This window comes from Rhinolophus ferrumequinum, chromosome 24, assembly GCF_004115265.2.
Source record: "Rhinolophus ferrumequinum isolate MPI-CBG mRhiFer1 chromosome 24, mRhiFer1_v1.p, whole genome shotgun sequence".
NCBI classification, from domain to species: domain Eukaryota; kingdom Metazoa; phylum Chordata; class Mammalia; order Chiroptera; family Rhinolophidae; genus Rhinolophus; species Rhinolophus ferrumequinum.
In genome coordinates this window covers 38,786,866-38,814,814 of record NC_046307.1, presented here as the reverse complement: position 1 = coordinate 38,814,814, position 27,949 = coordinate 38,786,866, and the positions used below count along the sequence as shown (strand labels likewise).

General features: G+C 47.1%; 1 protein-coding gene across 2 annotated transcripts; it reads right to left on the bottom strand.

Annotated features, from left to right (window-relative positions):
- Positions 1-8,146: 8,146 nt before the first annotated feature.
- BNIP1 (BCL2 interacting protein 1) lies at positions 8,147-22,890 on the bottom strand. 2 transcript variants are annotated; one of them, XM_033096989.1, is made up of 7 exons: positions 22,742-22,890; positions 20,868-20,960; positions 19,227-19,319; positions 17,539-17,630; positions 15,181-15,282; positions 14,850-14,968; positions 8,147-11,786 (listed from the first exon to the last, which is right to left on the bottom strand). In XM_033096989.1, the coding sequence occupies exons 1-7, from the start codon at positions 22,823-22,825 to the stop codon at positions 11,590-11,592; spliced, it is 780 nt and encodes a 259-aa protein (XP_032952880.1). In that variant the 5' UTR covers positions 22,826-22,890; the 3' UTR covers positions 8,147-11,589. The 2 variants fall into 2 exon arrangements, with proteins under 2 accessions (XP_032952880.1, XP_032952881.1); XM_033096990.1 differs by lacking the exon at positions 19,227-19,319.
- Positions 22,891-27,949: the final 5,059 nt, after the last annotated feature.

Sequence of the window (27,949 nt, the reverse complement as noted above, 5' to 3'; positions counted from 1 at the left end):
CGTTCTTACCCTCACTGTCCAGGTCACATCTCCAACCCTAGCATTGGGGGAGGGTCAGCTCCACTTTACCATGTGGACTGAAGCGGGGAAGGGCAGTTCTCCAAAGGAAAACCGGGGGGCTGTTCCCAGGTGAGAATGAATGTGGTGTAGGCAGACAGAGCAGACAGATGCCCACCACAGGACATTTGCCCCTCAGCCCTCAAACCAAGGGAAGAGGGACATCGCTGCCCTGTTCAAGGGATGGGAGTGGGGTCCTTCTCCCAGACTGCCCGTTGCACAAGCAAATCCCGTAAGCACGTCTGTGCTTAGCTAGGCCCATCTCCCTAACCCTACAGCTCTGCTCACCCGTTTCTACCAGTTACATCACTGCTAAAAAACAAGAGAAGCAAAGCACTTTTGAGTGTGTTAAAACGCATAAGGAAAAACATTAACCTCGTGAGTGGGGTCTTTCAAGTGAGAAGGAACTGGGTGTATTTCGGTTGGAGGGTTGATAAGATCCTGGATCACTAATGTTATCTGCTCAGGAATCCCTCTGCTATTTGCTTTCTAGGTTTCTTGTTTAGAAAATGGTTAATAATTTGGTCAGTTGCTGCTGCATTCTTTGTAGGCCCTGGGATTACACGACCACATTTGTTCCTGACAGTGGCGGATGGCAACGCCTATGCTTGCTGGGTACAAGTGTTTGAAGTCAAGGTGACGTGAAGTAACATGAGCAGCGTGGCTGAAAGATGGATGTAAACATTATCCTGAAAGCTCACCTTCCGATGTAAATCCATTTTCCAGAAGGAAGATGTTTGCAATCTCTTTTCTGATCTGGGCTGAGTCAGTGCTATGAACACGTGAGTACAAATTTCTGTTTGAGTCCCCGCTTTCAATTCCTTTGGGGAAATGTCCAGAAGTGGGATTGCTGGGTCATACGTAATTCTCTGTTTAATTTTTTGAGGAAGCACTGTACTGCCTTCCCCAGTAAATCCCTTTGTATTGCTTTGCAAAATGTATGTCTCCTTTCTCAGCAGCCCCTTCAAGCAGTCTCTCTCTTGCCCATCTCGTCCACATTTCTTGACGGAATGGTCCACGTTCACTGCCCGCCTTTGCAAGCTGCCGTCCGCCCTCCCACCCACTGAAAGCGCTCTGGGCGGGTCAGCAGGGCCCAGGTTTTTCCTCAGACCTCAGCCTCCTGGGCCTGCCTCACCCTTGACACCATGGCCCCTTCTTTCCTTCTCTGCACTTGCCTCCCGGGCCCCTCCCTCCCAGCTTCCTCTCCAGTGTTTCTCTCTGTGATTCTCTCCTGCTGGTTCCTGTTCACCCAATGCCCTGGGCATCCCTGTGGCCCAGAGTCAAACACAGAGCCCTCTCCCTCCTTTTCCTTCTCACTCTGAAAGAGACCTCATCTGCCCAGAAGGCAGTGACGGGCCACACGTATGTGGACATCTCTGGGGTCTGTCCTTTCCCACCTCCCTGACCGCTACCCGACTCTGAGCTCTGCACTCCCCGAGCACTGCGGCCTTTCCACATGAACCTGGTGGAAGTGACCAGCGCGGACTGAGGGCCTCCTGCTGCCGGAAAAGGTGCGGGGAGCATGACACAGCCTCTCGGCCCGCCCAACAGCCTGCAAGGTAGGTACTTTCAACCTGCCCGGTTTGGTTTGTTTTACATTTTTTGCTTATTAATTAATTTAATCTAGTGGCACATGAACATGTTACCATTGTAAACTGCCAAATAACACAAAGTCATAAAAAAGTCCCCTTGCCCCCCCCAGCTGCCTCCTTAGAAATAGCTCCACCAATCCCTTCCATTCTATGTTCACACATGCACACACACGCACGCGTGCACACACACATGTCCAGATAAAAACATGTAGTTTTGTTTCAAATGTGGACGATTTTACATAAATGCCTTCTGAGTTTGGTTCTGCAGCGTCCTTTGCTCACTTACCATTGTGTCCTGGAGGGCTCCCCACCACTCCAGACGTCCCCTCACAGCTTCTCACTCTGCCTTGGACCCCAGGGTGTGGACGTCTCCAAAGGCATCTAAGGACTCCCCAGTGTGTCCAGGAACGGACACCTGTAAAGATTTCTTTGGACTAACACCTAGGAGAGGAATTCCTTGGTGAAAACAACGCACATTCTGTATCGCAATACTTTTTGCCAAATCGCCCTTCTCAGAAGCTCCATCAGCTGACCTTGCCTACAGGACACCGGGGTGGCAGCTGTGGCCAGCTGAAGGTTCGCTGTGGTGGCTTGTAGAAATGTTTACCCCAAATTCACTGGCTGAGTGGAAACCTGGCTGTGATGACCCTGTAGGGCAGGGTGGGGCAGTGTGTCCCACCAGCTCTGCGGGGTCACAGTCCACTAACGGTGTTCAAATGGGCTGGGTATAGTACGTCAAGCACCCCACCAAATGCAGTGAAAACGTCTTTGTAAAAACTACAACTGGTGTGTAAGAAAACAAGTAGATCCGCTGAAGAAAAGTGTGTCACCTAGGAGACCTAGAAGAGAGGTAGGAGTGACACATAATAAATTCACGACAAAACAAACAAATAAATGAGGAAAATGTCATTTGTTTTGGATACTGTATGGCATTATTTTGTGTTGAACGCAGACTCACTTTATGTGTGTTTAATGTTTAAATGCTTGATAGTATGCGGAAACGTTTGATGGGTTGTGTGTCCAAGTCTCCAAGGTGCACTGTGCGTTGGCAGTGATAGTTGGGGAGATGGGGTGGGATCTGGATGGACCGGAAATGCAGTGGGGTTTTTCCCATTTAAAGAAAAGATCGGAGAGCCTGCTGCTGTCTGACATTCACGACCCAGCCCACTTCGGGATTGGGACGATGCTTGTGCCCATTCACCCCTCACCTTTGCCAACATGAATAATCAGCGGTCTTTTTCATTGTGCTGCTCTAGCGGACAAGACAGGGTCACCTGTTCTAGTTTCGTGTTGGAGGCTTCGAGTTGAGGTGGAGCCTTTCATCCTTCATTGGCTGCTTGTGTTTCCTGGCACCTTTGGGGCTTCTGGGTCCACAGACCGTCCTGCCTTGTACAGACAGACTCCTCTCTGGGCCATGTCTCCAAACTCCCAGCAACGCACTGCCCACCAGGCTCACCTTCCAGGGGTTCCCAGGGACCTGGACAGGCTCTCCAACAAGCAGCTTCCAGAAGTGGCCCAGAGGGCAGCTATGCCCATTCTGAGGGCTGTCTGGGTTTCTAAGCTTGGTGAGCCTCTCTCTGGGCTCCCACTGCCTCCCTCCCAACAGACGAGCTCTGTCCTGGTGGGTTTGCCCAGGGGAGTGCCTCATAAAACACCAGCTGGCATGGCCACACTGAGGGGATGCGGCACAAGGGACATGACCAAGGGTACAGGCCACTTGCCGGGGCCTTTGGGAGAGTTTTCTACACTACAGATGCCACTTGTCATTTGGAAATGCTGTAAGGAGCTGAGAGCCAGGCTCAGCCAGCATGGACCGACTAGCTCAGCTATGCCATCGACCCCGACTTTGGTCAGCTTCATTACTGAATGGCAGTCATGGCCGGTGTTTGTAAATTCAGGGGCCCCTCTGAGCAGAAGGCTGGGAGGAGGAACCCCGAGTTCCAGACAGTGCTGGCTTTCTGACTGGTTAAGTGTCTTTATCCAGGACAGGTCAGAGAGGATAATGACGTTTCAAGGTCTCCTGCTCATTAGTGTTCTCGGATGAGAGCAAGTCCCTAATCATGGAACGAAACACATGTACACTTATAATCGAGCAAAACTTTAAAATAAAACAAAAAACCTAACCTTAGAATTACTAAACCACTTCTAGTTTGCAAAATGTCCTTATATCCATTTTTTCATTTAATCCTCCCCCAAACCCTGAGTTTTTAGTCTCTTTTTAAAGCTGAGAGGAGCTGAGGCCCAGAGAAGTTTAGGAACTTGCTCAATATCACACAGCTCAGAAATGGTAGAGCCCGAGAACATGAACAGCTGCAACCGCTGTGAAAAACAGTCTGGCAGTGCCTCAAAGCATCAAATCTAGAGTCATCATGTGACCCAGCAACTACACTCCTAGGAGTATACCCAAGAGAAATGAAACCATGTCTCCACAAAAAATTTTACATAAATGGTCGTAACACAATCACAAGAGCCAAAAAAAGGTGGAAACAACCGAAAATATCCATCAACAGACAAATGGATAAACAAAATGTGGTCCATCTACACACTGGAATATTATTCAGCCATAGAAAGGAATGCTGTTCTGATACCTGCTACATCGATGAACCTTGAAAATATTATGCCAAGTGAAAGAAGCCAGTCACAAAAGACCATATACTATGTGATTCCATCATAGGAAAGCTGAGAACAAAGGCAGCTCTAGAGACAGAAAACAGATTAGTGGTTGTTTAGGGCTGGGGTGGGAGTGGGAACTTGGGTTTGTTTCTGGACCTTTCTGGGCCTCCATTGCGTCAACTGTAATCACATTACGTGTTGGTAGAATTCCTGGATTGAGTGACAATGCACAGGACCTGGCATAGCAAGCCCTGAGTAAGTTTATTACCATCGTCATCACCTACTGGACTCGAACACCTCACCCATAATGCTTTTGGTCTCATTACAATTGAGACCAGTTACCGTTAATTTTCATTTTACCTACCATTTGCTGTTTCTAAGCAGTCTAAAGGGGTTATCACTTGGGGCTCCTCAGGGCCCCTGGGGCCCCATCTAGGACACTTACCACCTGCTAGCGTACCTGTTTGGCTCCAGGTCTGTCTCCGACGGGCAACGGGCTCCCTAAGGCAGGTGGACTTCCTCTTCTGTCCAGCGCCCAGCACAGACTGTAGCCAGAGCACACACTCGATAAGATTCTGGAATGGACTGGGTGGTGGTGGGGGGGGGTGAATTCTTTCAGGAAGGCAGCCAGGAGCCTGAGGAGTCCAACAACTCACACCCCCTTGGTCCTCTAATCCACTGGTCCTCCACCTGTTCAGGTGGCAGCAGAGAACAGCATGGAAGAGGCAGCTCTGGCAAACCAGGAACAACTTTCTTAGAAACTGTGCGGTTTCTGTCTGAAGCGCTCGTGTTTTTCCTACTTGTCAATGAAGACTTGTCGGATGAAGACGGATTGGCCGTTACCTCACGTTTCAGTCCATATTCATTTGCTACTTTATGGATTCAAGTTATCCAGGAGCACTCTGCCAGCAAACAGGATTACGGGTGGAGTAGAGCGAAGGTTTCACAATAATAAAAAAGAGGACATTTTCCATTGAGCTCATTCATGGATGTGTTTTGATGGGTTGGGAAAGTCGGCCAGTTTGCCCGGCCTGCTCGGTTCTGCTCTCAGCTCTTTGTCACTCAGAAACTCTACGCCACCCTGGGGTCCTGATTCCTTCCCAACCCAGGCTCCCTCCTCTCGGCCTAAGCACCCTCTCCCCAAAATAAAGCCCCACGGGACAGGGTAATGAGGCCCCTGTGCTTTGCTTTGGGAGGAATGAGTGGCCATAGGGGTTGTGGTGGGAGAGGTGTGCAAGCTTTGTCCTTTTATCCTCCCAGCACCCCTAAGGGGTCAATGTCATCGGCTATCCCTGTGTTCTGATGCGGAAAGGACAGAGGGGTGAGCCCTGCCCCGGCCACATGTCCGGGAAGGGGACAAGTAGAACCCAGGCCTCTCTGCCACCAAAGGCCACACTTTGACCACTGGGCAGCTCGGTCCACTGAAAATGAAAGTTCCCAATACCTTGGGCCCTGGGCTTTGCTGCTGGGGGCTGAGGGAGGGGGGTGGATAACACCCCCGTCCCCTCACCCCAGCCTGCAGCCCTTCATTCCGGACAATGTGGCTGAGACTCCTATCTGGTATCTCTTAGATTAGCCCCCAGCTATTTTTATTCTGCCCTTGCTTCAGGAAGAAACACAGCTTGGGCAAACCCTCAAGCAGGGCCCCAGGGGAGGCCATCATTAGCTAAGAAAACATAACTTATTTTACATTTTACTCTCTGGTTTTCCTTAGAAGCATCTCCACCTTGAGTCACCAGGCCACGCTGCCTCCAGCAGGGCCTTCTTAGGTCCCTAAATTCACCAACCCATTGTGCTTTCAGAACAATGTTGACTGGTATCTGTTGAATGAAGTCTCACTTCCTGAGACAGTGAAAAGAGATGTCAGAGAGAGGGGCTTGGTGAAGGGAGAGGGGACCCCGGGAGAGGCAGTGGGAGGTGTAAGGGGAGCGGGGAAGCCTGGGCTGTGTGTGGAGGGGGAGGTCAGGGACCGGCAGAGGTGGACGAGCCCAGAGGCTCCTGAATGGAGATGAGGGAGGGGTTCCCCACTCACCTGAGGAGTCTGCCGTGGAAATACAACTGTGGAAGTACTGATAACCATGGGTAACCCTGCCTTTGAGAGAACATATAGAGGGAGAAGAAAGAAGAAGATCTAAGCCAGCACTTCAGGCTGAAAAGAAGATGAAGGAAGATGAAGAAGGAAGAGCAAGCAGGAGTCGCCAGAGGGGCTAGAGGCAAATCAAGAGCGTGGTGTCACCAAGCGGGAGGTCCCTGGGAAGAGCTGGTGACCAACAGGGTCCACAACTGAGACATGACGAAAGGTGGGGGCGAACTCCCCCCGCTGAGCAGCCCGGAGGTAACAGATGACCTCAGCAAGGCTTGTTTTGGGGAGAGTGATGGCGGTTGCAGAAGCCAGACTGACGTGGACGGGAAGGGAGGTGAGGAAGCGGAGATTTGCACAGAAGCTGGGCAGTAAAGAGAAGAAACAGCGGTGGCTCAAGGGGAAGCAAGCTCTTCGGCGTCCTGTCCCAGAGGATCCCCTGTCCCTGCAGATCCCCTATGGCACCCAGGGCACAGGCAGGGCTGCCATCTGGGCTTTCTGTAAGGACGGGACCCTCATATTAATGTGCAGTCCTCCGGTGCCTCCCACACAGTGGCAACTTGATAAATATTCGATGCTTTTGATGACGATGAGTGATGATGAAAGCTACAGATTCTTGAAGATAAAAAAATCTTTTGTTTGGGGGATTAAAATAACCGACTCCCCAAGAAGTCTGACTAGTAAGAGCGCCTCCTCTGGCTCTGGTCATTCCTTCTCGGTCGTTTGCTGGTTCTTCTCTCTGTCTTTACTTCTTTATATATACTCAAATCTCTGGGTGATCCCATCCAACCTCATGGCTTTAAATTCCATCTATATGCCAAAGCCTTCCACATGTATACCCCTAGCCCCGATGGGGGTCCCAAACTCTAGATTACATAGCCTCCTGCCTACCTGTCATCTCGACGTGGGTGTCTGACAGACATCTCAAACCTGACACGTCCAAAACTTAACTCCTCATCTTCTTCCTCCTTTGGTAACTTAGGCCCAAAATCTTGTTTTTTGCTCTCATTCCTTCAAGAATGATGTCCGTTCCTTCAGGAAACCCAATCCAGTTGTTTCTATCTTCAAAATAAATTCAGAATATGACTACCTCTCTCCACGTCTTCTGCTGTCAGCCAGGTACAAGCCACCATCATCTGCTACCTGGATGGCTGCAATGTCCTCCTAACTGGTCTCTCTGCTCTACCCTTGTCCCCTTCACTTTGTTATCAACTCATAGTCAGATCAAGTCACCCCTCTGCTCAGAGCCCCCCATGGCTCCCCATGTCACTCAGAGTACAAGGCCAATCCTTTCCAGTGACCTACCTGGCTTTTCTTGACGTTGTCCCGTGTCTCTCTGACCTCCAGTGTTACTTCTCCTGCACTTCTCACACTCTGCTCCAGCCACACTGGCTTCCTTGCTATTCCCCAAATATACCAGTCATGCTCCAGTTCTGCACCCAGATGTTATGTGTGTGTTTTTCCCACACCATCAAGCAAGTCTCGGCCACCAGCTGGGTGTCCTACAATGCAACTCAATTCTGACACTGTCCACCTGGAGAGAGCCTCAGATCCCACAGGATCAGGGCTCAGTCCCACACGACTGCCCTCTCCACTTCAGATGCCAATGGGAAGTTCAGGTTGTCACCTGTGCTTGTGACCAACAGGCAACAGAGTGGAGGCGCCTTCCTTGGGTTCAATTAATTTGCTAGAGCAGCTCACAGAATTCAGAGACGTTACTTACTAGATCACTGGTTTATTATAAAAGGATGTAACTCAGGAACAGAGGGAAGAGATGCATGGAGCAAGGTATAGGAAAGGGGTGTAGAATGTCCATGTCCAAGCTCACGCTCCTGACACTGTCCCTGAATGTCCACGTGTTCATCAACCCAGTTCTCTGAACCTTGTCCTTTTGGGTTTCTACGGAGGCTTCCTGACAAAGGCATGACTGATTCAATCACTGGCCATTGGTGACTGAACTCATTTCCGCTCCCTCTCCCTTCCCCAGAGGTCGGCGGTGGGACTGAAAGTTCCAACTCTCTAATCACATGGTTGGCTTCTCTGGCAACCAGACCCCTTCCACAGATCTGATTCGACTTGTTCTCTAGAAAGGACCCTTGGCTGCAGAGTAGAAGAGGAACTACGAGGTGGCGCAGAACCAGGGCAAGAAACACAGTGGAACTGAAGGATCTCAATTCCAAATGTGAAGCCTCCAAACAACATTTCGATGTGGACCCAAAATTTTTACCTAAATGAAGGATAGTTGCCTTTTGTATCCCAACAGGGTTATATACACATGCAGGTAAAAGAATACAACTGAAACTTAAAGATGCAAAAAATTAACACAGCTCAAGTGACTACAAAAACTCTACAGTTGTGTGTTTTCTAGAGATTCAGAAAGTGATGGGGTAAGTTGAATTGTTTGGTAAGATGTTAAGTTTCTGCCTTCCTGCATCTCCTCTATATTCTGGCTTGTCTGTACACCATGCTGTTTTTCTTTCTTTTTTTCAATATATTAAAAAGTAACAGTATAAATGCTGCAGTTAGTATTAAAAAGGATCCAAATATTTCAAGGAATTAATTTTTATAAACAAGTTCTGCAACGAAAGGAAAACAGCATCCCATCCTGGGGTGGGATCCTAAAGCTGTCTCATTAACATGGGACATATTTATCACTCTCCTCACTGAAAATTCCAAGGGTTTAGGGGCTCTGTGCCAGGAACAGTACTAAGACTGAATATATATTTCTTATTACAAATCCCAGTGTCAGAGATGCGTCCCCCGCCGGCCTTGCTCCAGCTGGTCCCTGCGTGGACCCCCTTCTCTTGGCTGTCCACTAAGGGTGTGTGTGTCCCCTCAAGTCCATGAGGCCCCTCCGGCCTACATACCGGATCCCTATTAGCCTTCTCCATCCCCCCCCACTTACTTTCTAACACAATGAATGTTTATATGTTAATTGTTTATCATCTGCCCCCTTCCCCCACAGACTGTAAGTTCCATGATGACAGGAAGTCTGTTTTGTTCTCTGTGTACCCCAAACACAGTGCCTGACACAAAGTAGGTGCTGAGTCAAGACCTGAATGAAAGAGCTCTTGACAGGCTGCTCTATACTTGTAATTCCTTGACTGTCAACTGCTTAAAATGTAGCATACAAGCTTGCCTTACTGTTTAACAGTGAAAATTAAAGTCATTTAGGAAACGTCTTCCAAAAACAAGATATATAAGTTTTGTACATTAAAAAAAAAAACACAAAAAAACCAACCTGGTATCTGTTAAAGAAAAAATCCGTAAGAGCATTTCATATAGACGGACGTTGGGCCAGCCCATAGAGTGAATGTGAACACTGCCCCCTCCTGGTTGAACGTGGAGATGGCCGCCTCCTGCACAGCCAGCCTGCTTGGACGACTTTTAACCTGGTGGCTGACTGGGGTTGTAAGATAAATGTTATCGATGACATTTCCAAATGGGTCAAATTCAACACTATTTTCAGAAAGAGGCAAGTAAAGAGGAGTAGAGGGTGAAAGGGAGAATTTTTAGGGAGTACAGAGCCCACACATTTCCACATTGTAAGGAGGATGTTGACTTAGCGGGAAGCAGTCAAGAAAAATGTTAAGACGAGAAAATCCTAAGTTGATAACATCCATCTGCTGCCCTTACAGCTGGAATCTGAGCGGGAATTTCCCATCTGTGCTTTATTCTCAGCTTTAATTTGACTATAAATAAGACACATGCGTGCCCCATTTGCACCGAGTGTCTTCTGGGGCCAGAAATTGTTTAAGGATGACGCGTATGAAGTGTGTACACACACACACACACACACACACACACTTTCACTCAGAACCTACTCATTAAACCTGTTGGTCTGGGTGTGCAGCCAATCTCTATAACTTGGTCCCACGACGATCTGGCGCTTCAGAACTGAGGCCTTACCTGACCCCTTCTGCTCAAACCCATCTGAACAACTAGCTTTCCCTGAGGCCCCTGCTGTTTGCTGCGGGAAACCTGGGGGTCCAGGGTCCTGGAGGTGGCGCCGTGGGAAGCCCACTGCTCAGTCAGACAGAAGCTGCTCCTTTATGGTCTCATTTGACTTGTCAAGTTCACTCCACGAGCATCTACCTGAACTATCGTGGCCACTGTACAGGTGGGGAAATTGAGGCTTAGTGGCAGGGGTAATTGGCACATGCTCATGTGGTCCATTAGTAGTAGAGCGAAGACTCAAAACCAAGTCTTTGAACCACGCTTCAAAGTCCACGCTCTGTCCACATTACCCCTCCCAGGGCCTCTGGGGCTATAAATAGTGGGGGAGGCTGGGATTCATGTGCGCCGACGTTAGCCAGGCCTATGGCACAGACACTAACATCTCTGGCCCGGCCTATCCTGGGCCCTACCCCCTTGGCCTCAACAGAACTCAGGCCCAGACAGGCCTCAGCTTATCACTAGCCTCACTCTCCTTGGTTATATTTAGCTCTGGACCTCAAAAAGAAAGGCGTGGGCCAGCCGAGACACTGCACACCCCAGGCCAGGCTGCTGTGCACAGAAAGAGGTTGTCTGCCTCAGCTTTTCGGATGGCGGGTGAGCCACCTGCAGTGGGGGCTGCTGGCATGCTCCTTCCTTAGCGCTTGTGGGACCTTGTTCTTCTTGCTCCTTGGGGGAGGGACCACGGCTGCTTTATCGATGTATTTGTAACAGTCAGCAGTGTCTAGCATACACTGTGCCTAGCATACACTGCTAGTAGGCTGTGGCTTCCTACTTCTTTGTTGGATGAACAAGTAAGTGATCTAAGCTCGTGTCCCAGAGATCCGGACAGCAAACAGAAGCACGCCGATTCCTGGGGGGACACCTTGTAAAAACACATGCATTTCACTCTACTGAATGCTGTCAAGTTTATTCAAGGAATGGACATGAGTTTTCATCATCCTTCTTCCCCGCGCTCTCTTCCCTCCAGCAGATGCGTGTGAAGGCCACAGCAGGAGAGGGAGCCAGCGCAGGATTATTACATCCCTGAGGGTGGCCTGAGTGCCCACTGGCAGCCACCCACAGTGTGCGAGGGTTCTTAAGAGTTCTTGTGTCCCTGTAGGTGTCCTGATGACAGGTCTCCGTCCCCTTGCTCTGCTCACCCTTTACAGGGAAGCCACCTGCAAAGCCCTGGGGACTCTCCATCCAGCCTGCTGAGCAGTTGGAGCCGACTGGGGAGGGGGCCGGAGCTCAGGAGCGTGACTGGATCCTGACACTGGAGCACGAAGGGCAGAAGCCGGCAGCTCTCAGATCTTACAAAAACGGAAAGAGCCGCTTTTTTATGATATAGAGAACCGTAGCAAGAAAAAGGGCCAGGGCAAGGAAAATGAGAAGCTTGTCTGTCAGTTCTCGGCGATTATATTTTGTGATGAGCTTCCGTCCCAGCTGGATGGTCCCGGACATGGACTTGAATTCTTCATTGGCATCCAGGATTGTCCGGGAAGAATTGGCTGAAACATAAGAGGAAGGGAGCCTGACTCAGAGACTACAGAGCAGAGAATGCAAAGACGGCTGGGCTGGCTGGGTGCCTGGCGAACAACACGGCACTCGGAAGCAAGTTCCTTGAGCCAGGAGAGAACGCGGACAGAGACAAGCCGAAGAGCAAAGAACAAGAAGAAAACAAGGAACAGCACTTCTCCAGGTCACATCCAGCTCAGAGAGGGATGTGGTTTGTTTCTGTACAATACAATGTCATAGGGCCATAACTAGGAGTCCTCAGATGTGGACATCACTAGGGAAAAGGACAGAGGAGGGTTCTTCCTCCCTGCCGACCTCAGCTTTCTGAAGCAGGAGGTGCTGCTGAGAACCACCAGCCACAAAACTAACCTGGTGACGGGGCAGAAGCTGGGAGGCAGCAGGACTTTCCACCTGTGGGGGGCACCCTGCCAGAACACCTGCTGGTCAGATCTGCTGTGGGGTCACGAAAGGCTGGGCTGGGCCCTGCCACAAGCCCTCACACACACCAGTCCCCAGTCCTGGGACACTGGCTGCAGCTTTAATGATGCGACACCCGCGCTCTGAACACTGGAAACCTAAGAGGAAGCACACACATATCCCTTAAGGCTCACTGTGCCCAGGCATCCACTTTACTTCCGGGTATGGGTATCTGGGTATGGGTATCTGGGCCTGACACCTAGGGAAGAAGCTTTACCTGCACGATTCTCCCAGAAGTAAAACCAGGCACCATCAGAACACCCACAGAATGAAATGGGTTGTTAAGTTGGAAAGGCAAGGTGTGAAATGTTTCCATTTACGTAAGAAAGAGGGAGAGAAATAAAATGTAATTTGCTTCTGCTATCCATGCCTTGGGGATCTCAGAAGGATAGAAAAGAATCTGTAACAATGGTGGTCTCTGGGGAGCAGACCTGGAGGTCCGAGGAGGTGGTCAAAGGGAGAGCTGTCTTTCTGTTTCTCTCTCATTCCACTAGGGCTGTGCAGTCCAATATGGCAGCCGGCAGACACACGTGGTGCCTGAGCATGTAAAATGGGGCCCATCAAAACTGTGTCTGAGTACAAAATAGCCACAAGATTTCAAAGACTTAGTATGAGGAAAAGAGGAATGTAAAATATCTCAATAATGTTTAATATTAATTACGTACTGAAATGGTAGTATTTTACATATAATGGGTTAGATAAAATATATTATTAAAATTAATTTCATGTTTCCTTTTACTTTTTTAATGTGCCTCCTAGAAAACCGGAAGTCACGTATGTAGCACACGTTATGTTTCCACTGGGCAGTGCTGGCCTAAAGGCTTTTGCCTTAACCATGTGACTTATTCACAAAATTAAAAGTTAATAAGTAAATAAAAGAAATTACTGGGAGACACAGAGAAGTATTTTGAAAAAGGCAGATAAGGGGGGAAAACACACGAACACTGACAAAAAAACTCCCTCTCGGCCTCCTTTCTCCACGCCTCTGCATTTCAGAAACCGAAGTAAGAACCTGTTAAGTGAAAACCTAACAGGTCTTTCGTTTTAAACTTTCTTCATAGAGAATTTTAAACCATCACAAAAGTAGACAGATTAGTGTCGTAAAATGCCACGTACCCAGCACCCCTAACGAAGAACCCCAACTCCCTGGCCATCTTGCCCCCCGTGTTACCCCCCACCCAGTTCCCTCCACTCCTACAATTCTGCAGCAAATTCCCGAAATCGTATCCCTAGTAGACTGTTTTAAAAAAAATTGTGGCCCTACTAGGCTTTTAAATCCAGCTGAGTTTGTAAGCCACAGGAAAGGAGTAAGAACTGCATTCTTCCTTCTTCAACTGCTAACTCTCCTACAAAACGTGCCCCAAGAATAGTCCTCAACACCCCAGAACCCATCAGCGACTGCGCTCACTTCCCACCCCTTCAATACATCCTCTGCCCCTGACACATGTGTGGGGGTGGGGTGCCTGTCACCTGCATAGAGCAGAGGAGCCCTTGACTCAAAGGAGCCCCTTTCTCACAGTCTCCAAGGCCTTTCCCAAGGTTCGGGCCGTGTGCCTGGCATCCTCTCAGACGAGGGGACCGGCTGGTCCTGCGCCTACATGCCCAGGTAAGTTTCAAACACAGGGAGTGACCGTGGGGATAAGCTGCTTGCTGTCCTTTTGCTTTGGCCTGTTTGAATAGTGTGGTTTGGGGAAAAAAAAAAAGGTAGTTCGAAATTACAGATAATTTTTAGGGTGATAATGGTATTGTGGTTTTGGTTTTTTCTTTTGTTTTTTGTTTCACGAGACTTGTAGAGACAGACTGAGATATTTACAACAATGTCTAGGATTTGCTTAAAAATCATCCAGGTCGGGGCACAGGGAGGACAGAGTTGAAACAAGACTGGCGGTGAGTTGACAGCTGTTGGAGCTGGGTAATGGGTTCGTGGGGTTCGTGCACCATTGCTCTCTACTTCTGTCTCTGTGTGAAATCTTCCAAAAGTGTCTCAAGGAGTAAGCGCTCTTCTGTTTTCCTATGCAGAGGACCCTGGAGAGGGCTGATTGTCCTCTGCGTCACAAGGGAGATGCCATAGGAAAGCTGCTGGAGAGAACCAGATGGTCTCCGGCAGCTTCTTCTGTGGCCTCTGTCTTTTTAAAGGCGCTCATAGTAAAACTGATACTGGGGAGTAGAATTGTAAGCTGAGGTTCTAGCGGACAAGCCGGCGGCCAATACAGTGAGTGTGTCTCCAGCCAATGATTCCCCAAGCGGCCTGGCCTCTGGGGTTTACCGAGAGCCCTGGATGAAAAGCAGACTCCCAGGCCCCTCTGCTAGCCCTGCTGGCACCCACTCTGAAGGACAGGGTCTGAGGACCTCTGCTTTCCACACGAGCCCCTGGGAGAGCTTCTGCTGGGGAAACTTTTTAATGGGGATGTACTACAGAAACCAAGAGAGAAATGAGAGCAGCATGCCCCACTCTGGGTAAAGCCACACTGTCACAGAAGTGAGGAGCTGCACAAGTTAGCCAGCTTCGGGGGGAGGCAGAAAGGGAGGGGCCTGGGACGGGTGCCGTGCCAGACTTCCTACTGCAGGCCTGGCTTTACCTAGCGTCTGTATGGCTTCCTCGCTCTGCTGGACCTGCTGGGACATCATCCTGCTGATCCCCATGAGGTTCTCTGTGATGCTGCTGGACGTCTGGGCCAGGCTCTCTTTGGCGGTTTTCCTAGAAGTCCAGAGTGGGAGGAGGGAGTGAATAAAAGCCAGGCTACAAGAAAGCCCCATATGCAGATGAGATCCCATTTTTAATCTATCAAATGAATAGACGCTTTTTAAATGTTCATGGTCAGTGCTGGCAAGGGTGTGCCGAGACCACACTCCCGAAGACCACCAGTGGGCACGTACGCTGGCGCTTCCTTCTGGAACAGAGAGACATACCTTTGCCGTAAGCGGTCTCCTCCCTGGAGAAGTTCTGCTTTCTCTACATTGTCGATAGCCATTTTGCAAGTGAGGTTTGCTTTCCTCCATGAGGCCTGATTGCTGGAATCAGAAGGGTCATGCGTGAGTTTCTGTTGACTCCACCCGGCTGCCAGTCAACTCGAGTCACAGCAGTCCTTCCTTCGGGCAGGGAGTCAGGGCCAGGGCACCCCGGTGTGGCTCACAGTGCCCATCCCCATCTCCCGCCACTTCCTCCCCTTGGTTGCCCCAGCAACTGCTCCAGCTCGGGCCTCAAACCCCTGATCTGGACCCTGGCCGCCTCCGGGATGTTCCCTTCCCCCCGGGCATCCAGAGGGAGCAGTGTAGCCACGGCACGGCTCTGTTTATAGCCCGGAAAGGCTCCAGATTTCAGGGGAACCTCCAACACCGCCCCCCTCCGGTGCTGAGCATGAGGCCCGGTCACCTCTCATACTTTACAGTTCTGCACTGTGTGCTGGTTGGTCCTGTTTCGAGAACCATGCCTACCCGCCTTTGTATCACCAGAACAACAGTTTCTGGCCCATTAGCTATTCAGGCAGTGTATGTTGTATGAAAGTAGAAAATCATACAAAGACAGTTTTCCTCAGTATTTCTCCAAGGTGCTGCTGTTCTTTACATACCATGGACAAACTGTGCACCCCATGAACACACCACCTCAGCAGGGCCTGAGGTGACGTGCTTTATTTACATTCTTTACCCGCCCTGTCTGCGACAGACAAGTCCAATTTGGTGGGCAGCCCCCTGGCGTTAGCAGCGCAGCCTCTGGCCAGGACAATAAAGGTAACTGGGTCCCTCAGAGAAGCACACTCATTCTAGAACTCTTATGCAGCTGGCTCAAATCAACTGCGCTAACCCCTGAAATACCTAAAAAGTCAAGCATGGAGTACAGGAACTAACGGGGTGGTTTTCTGACAGCAGCCCTATGTGGAAAGACCCCCGATCAGCAGCTGCGCTGCCATTTCACACCTGGTATTGAAAATCAGCCACATTTTCAGACTGCTAGCGAGGGAGTTCTGCTGGGCCCTGCGATGCACAGGTGAACAAGCGACAGTGCCTGACCTCAAGGGGCTCACATTTCTCGGGAAGCAAGACACGCAAGCAAAGATTTACTGTTCGGTGTGACAAGCACATCACCCCGGCCAGCACAAGCTCTGCGCACACAACCGCCAAAGCACGATTTTACTGCTTTCTCTCCCACACCTACAACTCCACACCACGAATGGCCATTCGCAGCTTTAAACCCACGCTGAATCGGTTCTGTCCACCATTACTTACTATGTACTTCATGTGAGGGGCGCTCTTTACTCAGTGTGTATAATCTGATGCTCTTGGTGGCCATGGAAGCAAAAGTCATCATGACACAAAGTATCACTACTAAGCCAAGCACTGGAACACCTCGAAACAGGTTCACTCACACCCCTCCCTACCTAACTAGCCGCCACCATGCCCACACCTTTGTCAGTCCATCTGCTCCTGGGTGCTATAAACACAGCTGCTGTCAGCCAGGAAGATGCTGGAGCATTACTCAAATCAGAAGCAAAGCCATCGACAAATATGGATGTGGCAGAGTTTGACCAACTAATAAGAGCGAAGAGAATGCCTAGGAGAAGGGCGGCCAAGCAGGGGCTTTAAACAAGAAATGATGTGGCTACCAGAGGATTGGATAAGGTGATGGAGCCCTCAAATATTTTTGTAATAAAAACCCTCTTGTCATTATGGTGCAAAAAGTCAAACGTGAAGGGACGGGTACCGTCTCATGCCATCAGACAATTTTGTTGGCAAAGTCTCCCAATTCAACACCAAGAAATAGCATGATAGCTCAAATACATAATCAAGTATTAGCACATAGCCGCAGTGATAACCTCAATTTTTTTTTAATATAACATAAGCTTATTTCCATTGTTTGTTTCATTTTTTAAGATAAAGTCCCACTCAAAATTTTCTAAATTTTCATTCATCTTAAACAGGTTCACTTTTGGTAGATTTTTTCTGGCATCAATTCTCCTTAGATAAAAAGGACCTGTATCACAATAGCAACCTTTTTTTTTTTTTTTTTGGTTTTGTTTTAAAAATATAAAATACAGTGTAATGTTAAATATGCTTTTGTAAACTACGCCCACTTCCACCTACCCAGTAGCCCCTGCTTGCCCCTCCCTTTTGGAATTACTGATCCAGAGAGAACCTTCAGGATGTGTATAAACGACACAATTAAGTTATTAAACCCAGGTTAGGCAAACCCAGGCCCAAGCCTCCCAGGAAGCAGGTGGTGAAGCAGGTGGCACAGCAGAGGCCACGGGCAGGAGGCCAGGCCCCGCCTACCTGAGCATCTGCTTTTTGTGACTCTCCACTTCCTGGAGCAGAACCAGCTTCTCTGACTCTCTGTCTTGCTCTTTAGCCGACTGTTCAAGCTCCTTTGGAAGGAAACAGCTCTATATTAAAATGATTTTACAAGCCAATATAAAAGCCAGAGAGCACGTCTATTTCTAGTGATGTCATACGACAGTACTTGTACACCCTCCTTGAACAGAACACCTAGGAACAACAGGTAACATATAACAAACATTCTCATAGCTGGTTTGCAAGAAAGTAGGGAAAATCCCAAGACCCCAAAGTGAGGAGGGAATGAAGAGCCAGTGTGGTCAGCCCGTGAGGGGTGCGTGGGTGCCCTGGAGTGGGGGTGCGCTCCTGTAATGCAGCGCATGCCTGAAATGAAAAGGAACAGAAATTATGGAACAGGATCCACCCTTCGGCTCGCAGACCTCATGAGCACAGCAAACTGCTAGATGCTTCTAAACGCTCCCTCCCAATCTCAGCACCTATTTTACTACAGACCGGTGGTACACATTCTGCTGGATTTAAAGCCCAAGTAGGGACAGAAAATGAAGCCCAGGCCACCTGAGACCGGGAATTGAGATTGAGAACACCACAAAGCAGGACCTACACAGGGCTACACCCTCAATGAACAGGTGAACGAGGAAAACGTCTGTCAACCAGCACAGAGACAACACGGAAGCTCATCCTTTTTTGCTATGGGCTCTGGCTAGAGGGATATGAAACACCTCCCCTGAGAATTTATAACCAGGAAGCTACCCTCAAGCTGACCTGGGGTTCAAATTCATCCTCCCTGAGTGGTTCGAGAACCTCCATGAGGAGAAATTAACATGAAAAGTGCTCCCAGCCATGGGATCATCCCAGGAGATCTGGCCAAAGCAAACGCAAAAACCTCCGGAGACTTAGCTTCATGCCAGGCTGCTATATGCACAGATAAGGTCTGCTGGAGGGGACTGCACACAGCCGGAACGGTGAAACCAACGGTCCACCACAGCGAGGGGCCGCAGACGTAAGAGCCAGCAGCCCGAGACCCCGAGATCGTCAGACACGGAACTGCTGACAGACTATAATTAAAGACGGCACCACATCTCAGCTCTCAAGTCATGTGTTTTTGTTTACAGATTAAAGCAAGTTCCAGTTTCAATCAAGCTACTGATGCTAAAACAACACTGTATTCGTTCATTTCTACACTAATTATGTATATACTAATTTGCACTTTGCACACGCTGGTCAAGAACAAATGTCTGTATCCACCATTTCAATAGCTCGGAGGTGACTTCCAAGTTATGGCCCCAGGTATTGCTGAGGTAGAGGAAAAAGGATGTGAACTGGAAAAGTTCTGCAAATGTAATTAGTTAATTTGCATAATTATTTGTTTAAAATCTAGATTTCTTACTAGAATATGAAGTCTGCAAAAGCAGTGCTGTATCTAGTGTTCACTAAATATACCCCTTGTGTCTGATACGTATTAGGCACCAAATTCTCCAAGGGAAGAATGGATGTATGGGAAGGAGGGAGGTGAAGGAGGGAGGGAAAAATGTACAGTTTCCTCGTGAAAGATTGCCTGGAAGTTCTCTCACAGAGACCCAGAGATAGTTCTGGAAGAAAAGGTATAAAGTAGTTTGCACACAAAGACACTCACACAGATATTTCCACAGTCACTGCCCAGCACTTACTATGTACAGGACACCATATCCTGAGGCTATGGGGCCAATTATTCTCCTAGCATCACACAATCTTGTTGCAAATAAATAAAGAGGATGTAAGATCTGAAAAAAAATCAAACAAATAGAAATCTTGTATGTGTTTCCAGGTATGAATGTTTAGGAAATACAAATTAAAGCTGGATGGGGTTACTCATTCACTGTCCACGTGCTCACAGGGCCTCGACTGGTGCCAGGAGGAGCTGATGACAGAGGGTGGTGGATAGACATAATAAATATATAAATGTACTGGGGAGGTAATTGTCATTAATGCAGGAAATACACATTGGGTGAGCAGGCACTTAACAGAAAGAACAAGGAAATACTTGGTGGGTATGGTTGGAGAGTTGAAGTCATGTGAGTGGAAGAAAGAAAGGTCTTTTAGGGAATAAATTAGCTTTAAGAAGCAAAAAAAAAAAAAAAGGGCAATCCAAATAAATGTCCTTTGATAGAGGACTAACTAAAAAAAAAATATGGCTATGAAGAAAGAAAGATGAAGCTCCCCAATACTGATATGGAAAGATTTCCAATACATATTGTTAAGTTTTAAAAGGCAGTGTTTTTACATGTTACCTTTTAGATGAGAAATGGGAAAGAAATAACATTATTTGCATTGTTTAGTCTCTGAGTAGAGAAAACTATGGAAAGATACATAAGTAACAAATAAAGGTGGTTGGTTACTTGTTTGGAGAACACAAAAGGAGAATAACTGAGACTTCGCTGTGTGCCAATATTTACACACATACACACACATATGTATAAACCATGTGAGAGCAACACCCTTTCAAAAACATTAAAATGATTAAATCAGTGCTAGTGATGAAGGCAGAAAAGACACTACGTTCAGCGACACTGCTAAAATTCTAAAGTGAACTCCTATGACAAAAAGTGTATTTTCAAAACTGGGCTTGAAAACCACACAGGACATAGACATACTGTTTCTCAGGGTCTAAACGGCCAGTTCTTCTACCAGCTTTGGAACAGACTGTCTTCTTCTGTTAAGGAACAACAGTTGCTGGCTGGCATTTGGAGCCATGCGATATGAAAAGCAGAAGTCTTTAAACCTCAGTACCATATGCAGCCAGACCAGGTGCGCAAGACTCACCCAGAGATGGGCAGATCCACGCCCCCCATTTTACCCTCACTGAAGGCACAGAGGCAGCAACACCTGTACTATTCAAACTGGTACCTCTCCCTGTTGGTTTTTTAAGACGGCACCTATACCACAGTTGAATTCAAGAGTGTTATATGTGCATATGCTGTGACTGGTCACTACAGAAAACAGAAAGGAAGGGGCTGGGCAAAGCGGCAGCCTGAAAAAAACAACAACCCAGGAGACAATGGGGATGGATTGGAGACAGCGCGAGAGAAAAAGCAGTTCAAGTGACCTCAGAGTTTTCAAGTTGAAAAATTCCAAGCAAAGACGACTGGTGTCCCTGCCATCCACTTAGCACAGCTGGCAGTGCTCTGCACTCCCAGTTCCTCATTTTTACCTGGACAGCAGCTTAGTACAGTTACTCTCACTGTCTGAATGTTTCCTCAAGAACCTGGACAGCGGTGAGTCCCAGGACCAAGTCCCCTGACTCTCAGCATCTCAGTTCCGCAGCCACTCACCTGGATTCTGTGTCGTAACTGTTGAAACTTCTCTTTCACTTTAGTGTTCAATTCAGTCAGTGCACTTAATGGTCCTGAACAATCTCGAATATCCTAGGAGACATCGAAGAGGTGAGGGGCCTTTCTCAAGGCAATGAAATGAAATGACACTGTCTGTACAGTGAGAGCGTTAGCTTAGACCACCACTTAAGGTAGGCCTACTGACGTGATCGCTGCTGTTCACCTCTGCGACACAAGCAAGAACGTTATCATTTACATTTTTCTCATCCCTCTTTAAATTAATTTTGAGTAGGTAATATAAAAGGATACAAAGAAACACAACTCTGTCTCGACTTATTAGTTCCTAAAGTTTAACAAAATGCCACCCGACCGGTAGGAAAGGCTTAACGCAGCTTGTGTGTTCAATTAAAATGCACAGCCAAAAGTGATACCATAACTTTAGAGCTTTCCAACTTGAAAACCAGGGTGCTAAATTCCTGGCATCGTAGGACGAGATTGACTTCAATCTGATTCTACAAACCACCTACTATAAATCACAGTGTTTATACACATATTCTAGGGTAGACTTAGAATTTGTTTCTGAACATTCAGAATTACTGGAGTCAGGTTTTAGAGCAGGCCCTACAGCCAGACTATGTGAATTCAGATTCTTGCTGTAGCAATTTACTAACTATGTAACCTTGAAAAAGTCACTTGAGTTGTCTGGGCCCGTTTCCTCATCAACACATTACCTAACTCATAGACCATGTATGTATGTAAGGTGCTTGGCAGAGGAGCTGGAACACAGTAAGAGTGCAGTGAATCTAGCTATCATTAACCTTTCTCATCAGAGTCTAGAATTGGTCCGTTTCTTAGTTTATGCATGGGAGAAGGAAGTTCAAGAAGTTTAAATGTTTATATCAAGTTTCCTCATTTGTTCTCTGGCTTACTCATTAAATCACAATTCCTGGCACCATATGATAAACCACTAATTCAGTTTATTTTACATCTGGTTTCCGTGGGGAGCCCTCCTTTCCTTCACTTTTTGCCTCAGCTAGCTGCAAACTTTGAGCCTACGCCTGATGTTTAGTAACATTTGTGGGAAATAGAAACGACTTGCTTAAAACAGGGTTTAAAACTCTTGGTTTCTTTTGCTAACCTCAAGGAACCATTTCTACATTCCTAACTCTTGCCTATGCCATGGTTTATTGTACAGCTTTCTGCCTTTAAATGGCGTGAGCCAAAGCACCTTCAATTATCTCAGAGTAGAGACTAAGTCCCTTCTGAAGGCCGACTTTCCCCGTGCAGGTCCCAGTTTTGCTACTACCTGCCTTCTGATCCAGGCGTTGGCACTTGACTCGATTCCCTCATTTAACAAAATCACAACTACGGTTCAGGTTACATTCATTTCATCCGTGCCAAGTGGTCTTGAGTGCCACGGGGCACCGGACCCAGCGGAGCTGGCCAGCAGGGGGCAGGGCTAATGCCTCCAAAGCGCTACCAAAAAGTGGGGCGGGGCCAAGCAGGGTGATAGGTAGGTTGTGAGGTGGTCCTGGGCGAGGCGCCAGCCAGGGGTGCGGATGGCAGGGACCAAGCAGGGCCACAAAGGGGAAGCCTGGTCAGGGGAGGGGGACACGGGGGTGTCCCGGATGAGCGCGAGCCAACGACACCCGGATGGAAGCTCAAGGCCCATGGTCAAGGGGAAGAGGGTACAGAGAGGAGGTAGCCGGCCACAGAGCTACCTATGAGTGCTCGGGGCCCGTCCTGAGTCCTCCACAGCTGGGGTCCTGACCAAGTGGGGAAAGCGCGAGAGTGAGACGGCGGAGCTCCCTGGAGACCAGCGGAGCTCGGGTGTAGGGCGGCTGGAGCCCGACATGGGTCCCGGGAATCAGTACCTGGATAAGCGCCTTCACCTCCAAGTCGAATTTGACAATCTCTTGGTTACAGATCCGGACGTGGACATCTTGGGAAGCCGCCATGTTGGAGACGCCGACTACAGGCAGCGGCGGTGGCCAAGTTTAAACGCGTTTCGGCCTCCCGGTCTCGCGGCAGCGCCCCCTATAGACCGGCCCGAGGCGAGCGAGAGTGGCGGCGCCGAGTCGTGGGGACTTGTCCTTGACACCGGGGGCGGGTGAGGGGGCAGGGCGGAATCGGCCTCGTTTCTTGGTGTGGTCCTAATAAAACGGAGAGGAAGAGAAGAGGGAATATCAAGAACGCTTTCGCGGTGGCCTCTCCCCCATCTTCCGCCTATCTGCCACTGTAATGGTTACAGATTTTTTTTGCATATAGAGAGAAAAAAAAAAGATTGGAAGGAAAGTATCGATTGGGATGTCTCTGGAAGGTGGCATTAACAATTTTTAAATATTTATTTAAACTTTCTTGTATTTTCATATTTCACAGTGTACCCACTTCACGTCTCTGTGCCTCAGTTTCCTCAGAGGCTACCTGGTGGAATCACAGGGTGGGCTGAGGATTAAATAAGACATGAAAAGCACCACGCAGTGTGGTAATGCGACATGTGGTAAGAACACAATGCACCTTGACGGCTATTATTACACTTCGGGAACACTTCCTCTGTACCAGGTACTTGTACTAAGTGCTTTATGTGTATCATCTAACTTAACTCGCATAACAACCCCACGAGATAGAATTATCCCATTTTACACACGAGGAAATAGGCAAGGAGAATAATAACTTTGCCCGGCGCAAATGGAATTGCCAGGTCCAAGGGTATGTGCATTTAAAAATTCTGCTACATGCGACCGAACTGCTCTTCACAGAGGTCATTATCAGTTTATACTCCCACTAGCATGTGGTACAAATGCCTGCTTTCCCACGGCCTTGCCAACATGATGTGTTAACAAACACTGGGATTTCTGCCAATTTGATTAAGTGAAAAACGCCATCTTTTATTTTGCATGTTTCTTATCATGAATGAGGTTGAGGACTATTTGTATTGACTTATTGTTGGCTCATTTCTCTATTGGGTTGTTGGTCTTTTTCATATCAGTTCCCAGGAGCTTTTTGTGTATTAGGAGGATTATGCCGTTAGCCGTGAGCTTTTTTCTTCGCCTAGAGAATGTTGAGTTAGTTGGCTTACGGTGTTTTTTTGGCCTTCAAGGTTTAAATTTTTTGCTTTATTTTTGTTCCACATAGAATTTACCAGTCTTTATGACTCCTGGATTTGAAATCCAAGTTAAAAAGGCTTTTCCCCCCACCCACAGGAATTGTTTTTATGATTTTTAATTTTTTTTATTTTACATTAGATCTTTACCCATTTTGAAAAGTATGTTGGCTTATGATGTGAAGTGTAGAGCCAACTTAATTTTTTCTAGAGGGTTACCCAGTTTTTCCAACAGTATTTTCTGAAGAATCTTTTTCTCACAGGTTCAGGATGCCACATTGACTAAATTCTTATGTTTGAATCTATTTCTGTCATTAGCCTGTCCATTCATTCATGCACCAAAATGACACTCACAATGATAGTTTTATGTATTTTACTATGTTGGGATTGAACACCCCCTTTTCTTTCCCCAGCATCTCCCACCTATTCTTTTCCTCATGTGAACTTAGTTTTGTTTTTAACCCTATTGGTATGTCCTTCCTGGGATGGCATTACATTTTTTATTTAACTTAGGAGAACTGACAGCTTTGTTCTCTTGAACAGTTTCTTAGACTGTTCCTGTTCAAGAACTTGGTCTATCTGTTATTTGTTCAAGTTTTCTGTGCCCTTAGTATTTTCAAGTTTTCTTTAGACCTCATGCAGTTCAGTTCATTCCTGGCAATGTTCAAATTAAAACCTTTTAAAGAAACTGAGGTTGAGATTTTTCAGGTCATACGTTCTGGATCCCCAAACAAAAGCTCCCTATTCCAGACAGTGAAGAAGCCCAAAGTCTGCAAGTGACAGATCTGCCCATGTGAGCTGGGGCCCTTTCACATCATGCTTCTTGCTGGAAATACCTGTGCAATCAACAGTTCCCAATTGCCTCTCTCAGCAATTTAAGAAGAAAACACATCTCCCCATTTCTCTACTCTCCGACATACTCCATTCTAACAAAAAGACCCAATTCTAAGCCTGCCAGCTAGCGGCCATCTTTGAGAGAGAGGTTTGCGATTTGGTGACCCACTGCCAAACTGCCAACGCTGTTTTGTTCTCATCGCCTTTACCCACTGATCCTGAGACTAGCTTTTGGTTACTAAATGTGTTAGGTTTTGACTTTAGTCCTTTCTGGTTGTCAGATTCTAAGCCCATTATCTCCATTCCACACAGACATCCATCCAAATATTGCCTGTGACTTGGCCTTAGGAGTGTGAATTGTTTCCGAGTGCAGCAAACAGACGGAGTTTGAATTGGAGCTGTTATATGTTGGGTCCGGGGTGAGTGCCCTTATCTGAGTCTAGTTGATGACCACCCACTTCACTGGGCAATTGAGAGCAGGAGCCGAGTTCTCTGACAAGACAGCACTGAGCAGGGGCTTCATGAATGCCACCCTGACCATCTAGGACTTTCTCACGCCTTCTTGCTGTTCTGAACCTTCCAGCTGGGACATTAAAAGATTTCCCAGCTAAAGTTTTTGTGGCTAAGGAGCTTTCCTGGCTCTGAAATCAATGTTGATGAGCAGGGACAACTGAATGACCCATCTAACTGGGTGACACAGGAGGTTTAGTTGTCTAAGGACTAGACAGACCTGACTCACCCAGCTCCTTCAAGTTCCTAGACCATGAAAGAGGCTCCTGTGAAGAGTGGTCTTGAGGTCAAGTCCTGAAGCACAACCAGTCCATGGGAGGCTATGTCCACTTTGCTTCCTGACGGCCTCTGTGTCACTCAAGGGAAGCAAAAAGGGCTCCTCTTCATGGGTCCAGGCATGTAAGGAACACAAGCCTGTCAATTCTTCTCTAACATACCCCACTGGATGTGGTATCTGTGTCCTTGCAAATAACTCGGCGGTAACATATCTAGAGCCCTTTGCATGTGTAACAACTCTTGTGTTGTTCTGTGGTCCTGTTCACAGGCCACCTCCCTCAGCAGACTGGAAGTCTCTAGTCTCCTTAGAGCCCAGTACCTAGGCACAAGTCTTGGCAGAAGGAGCAAGTCTGTTTGTTCGCTAAAGGAACTCACTGCTACAGTGGTCTCCCAACTGAAGGCTCTATGTATGTCCAGCCTAGCTTGAGGACTTACTTGGAATTATTAAACACACAAAAACCTACAGATGTTTGAACGAATAAGAAACAAAATATTTAATTTCCCTCAGAGAAATCACTTGTCCAAAGAATCAGAGGAGAATAACTATACACTAAACTATGCTCTAAACTATGAAGAATGCAAGTGTTATCAATAAATAATTCTACATTATAGATAAGTTTTGCTAAATTACTGGAGGAATCAGCCCACAGTGTCAAAAAAAAAAAAGTTAGCTCTTTGTACACTACACCAAGAAAAGGGGGGGGGGGCGTGATCCATAGTTCATTGCTGTCTTTAGTTTGGAATTTATTTGCAGTGGATTTTCTGGAAGGGAGTTGATGGTTACCTTGGTAAGCAACAGAAGAGCAAGAGACAGAAGGGCAAAAACATGAGGCAAACAATTCAAGAGCTTTTCTTTTCATCTTTTTTTATTTTAAATTACAAAGGATGTTGCATACACTGATGAATCTGTATCTGACTAGAAGTGCTGAGGGCTTGGAAGATGACAGAAAACAAAGGCAACAGCTGAATTGCCTTTTCTTCTGAAAAGAAAAACTGCACAACTATTAACCAACATTTAATAGAATAATTTTTAAACAGCTCATGCGTCAACAAGATAAAATTCTTTCTAGACAAAAGACAAGACTGAATCCAATAAAAAGTTTCATAGCTCCAGTTGAGGGGGGTGGGGAAACAAAACTACAGAATATTTATGATAGCGTTACAAACAGGATCCTACACAGCTATGCAAGAGAGGTTGCCACATTGTATGAATAAATGCTTTGAATTCTTGCCCTTCCACTCTTGTGACTTATGTGCGGTCAGCCCTCGTATCACTGTTAACCACAAATTCTAAGTTATAGGACAAATCCTAGGGAAAGAAGGTAAAAAAAAGCAGGCAGTGGAGTACAGTGTCATAAAAATGTGGTCAAAGGCAGATACAGTACACACATACACATTTCTGTTATTTGGTTCTGAAAAATAATAGGGCGAAGGGCAAGACACAGTAATCAGTCCCGCTCCCGTCCCCCCAGAATTCAACGACACCATTGTGTTGACAGTTACGAAAGGCAAACCTAGTTCACCTGAACTTGGCACACCGAAATACCCAACTCGGCTGTTCTTGAGTAGTCACCAAGTCTGCAATTCCAAAATACTATGGGAAGTAGTTTCAAGGTTCTATTCTCTCACTACTACCCCCAAATCTCTCTTTTCGAAACAAAAAAAATGGCAATTTGGCATAATTCAATTTCTAGGTGTAGTTTCTACAATTTCAGTCAGTTTACTAAGCATGAGGATTATGCTTCAACACATAACCCCACTTGCCTATGGAAGTGTAAAACTTTCAGTAGTACATTTTCATCATCTTTCCCTAACATGCTTATTCCTTAAAACGAAACAACCATTCCTACAGCTGACATTGTTACATCCCATTGTGTTTGAAATATTAAAAAAACATGGAGTCATCTTCTCATAATGCCCTTATTAAGATTACAAAGATTACAAAAGAATCCACAAGTATTACGGCACTGTGTGAGACTTATTTGTCATGATTCGAGGGAAGAACAAGACTGCAGTTCTGTGCAAAGTTGTGGAAATGGCCTCAGTTCCACGGGAAATGGTATTCCACAATAGACTTCACTAGAAGGATAATTGAAACCTTTTACTTTAACACTGAAAGCATAATTCAATGCATTCTCAAAATTCAAGTTTCAAGATTTGGAGAGATGCTAACATTCTGTTACATAATTAACTAGAAAATACTTAAACAGAATTTCAGGAAGACTATATAAAGGGAACATAAATTTGTTACTTCCTGTTGAAGGCAACTTGAATTCGTCTCTTAGAAAGTTAACTAAATCTTAGCAGCTAAAATAGTTTTAAATGTATGGAATAAAGAAAAGCACATCCATTCTTGACA

Excerpts from the sequence above, each read along its gene's own strand:
- BNIP1 (XM_033096989.1), bottom strand. The coding sequence starts at position 22,825 with ATGGCGGCTTCCCAAGATGTCCACGTCCGGATCTGTAACCAAGAGATT. Across the intron at positions 17,631-19,226 it reads GATATGGTGTCCTGTACATA|GAGCTTGAACAGTCGGCTAA; the intron begins GTAAGTGCTGGG and ends TTCCTTCCAAAG. Across the intron at positions 15,283-17,538 it reads CACAAAAAGCAGATGCTCAG|CAATCAGGCCTCATGGAGGA; the intron begins GTAGGCGGGGCC and ends TTCTGATTCCAG.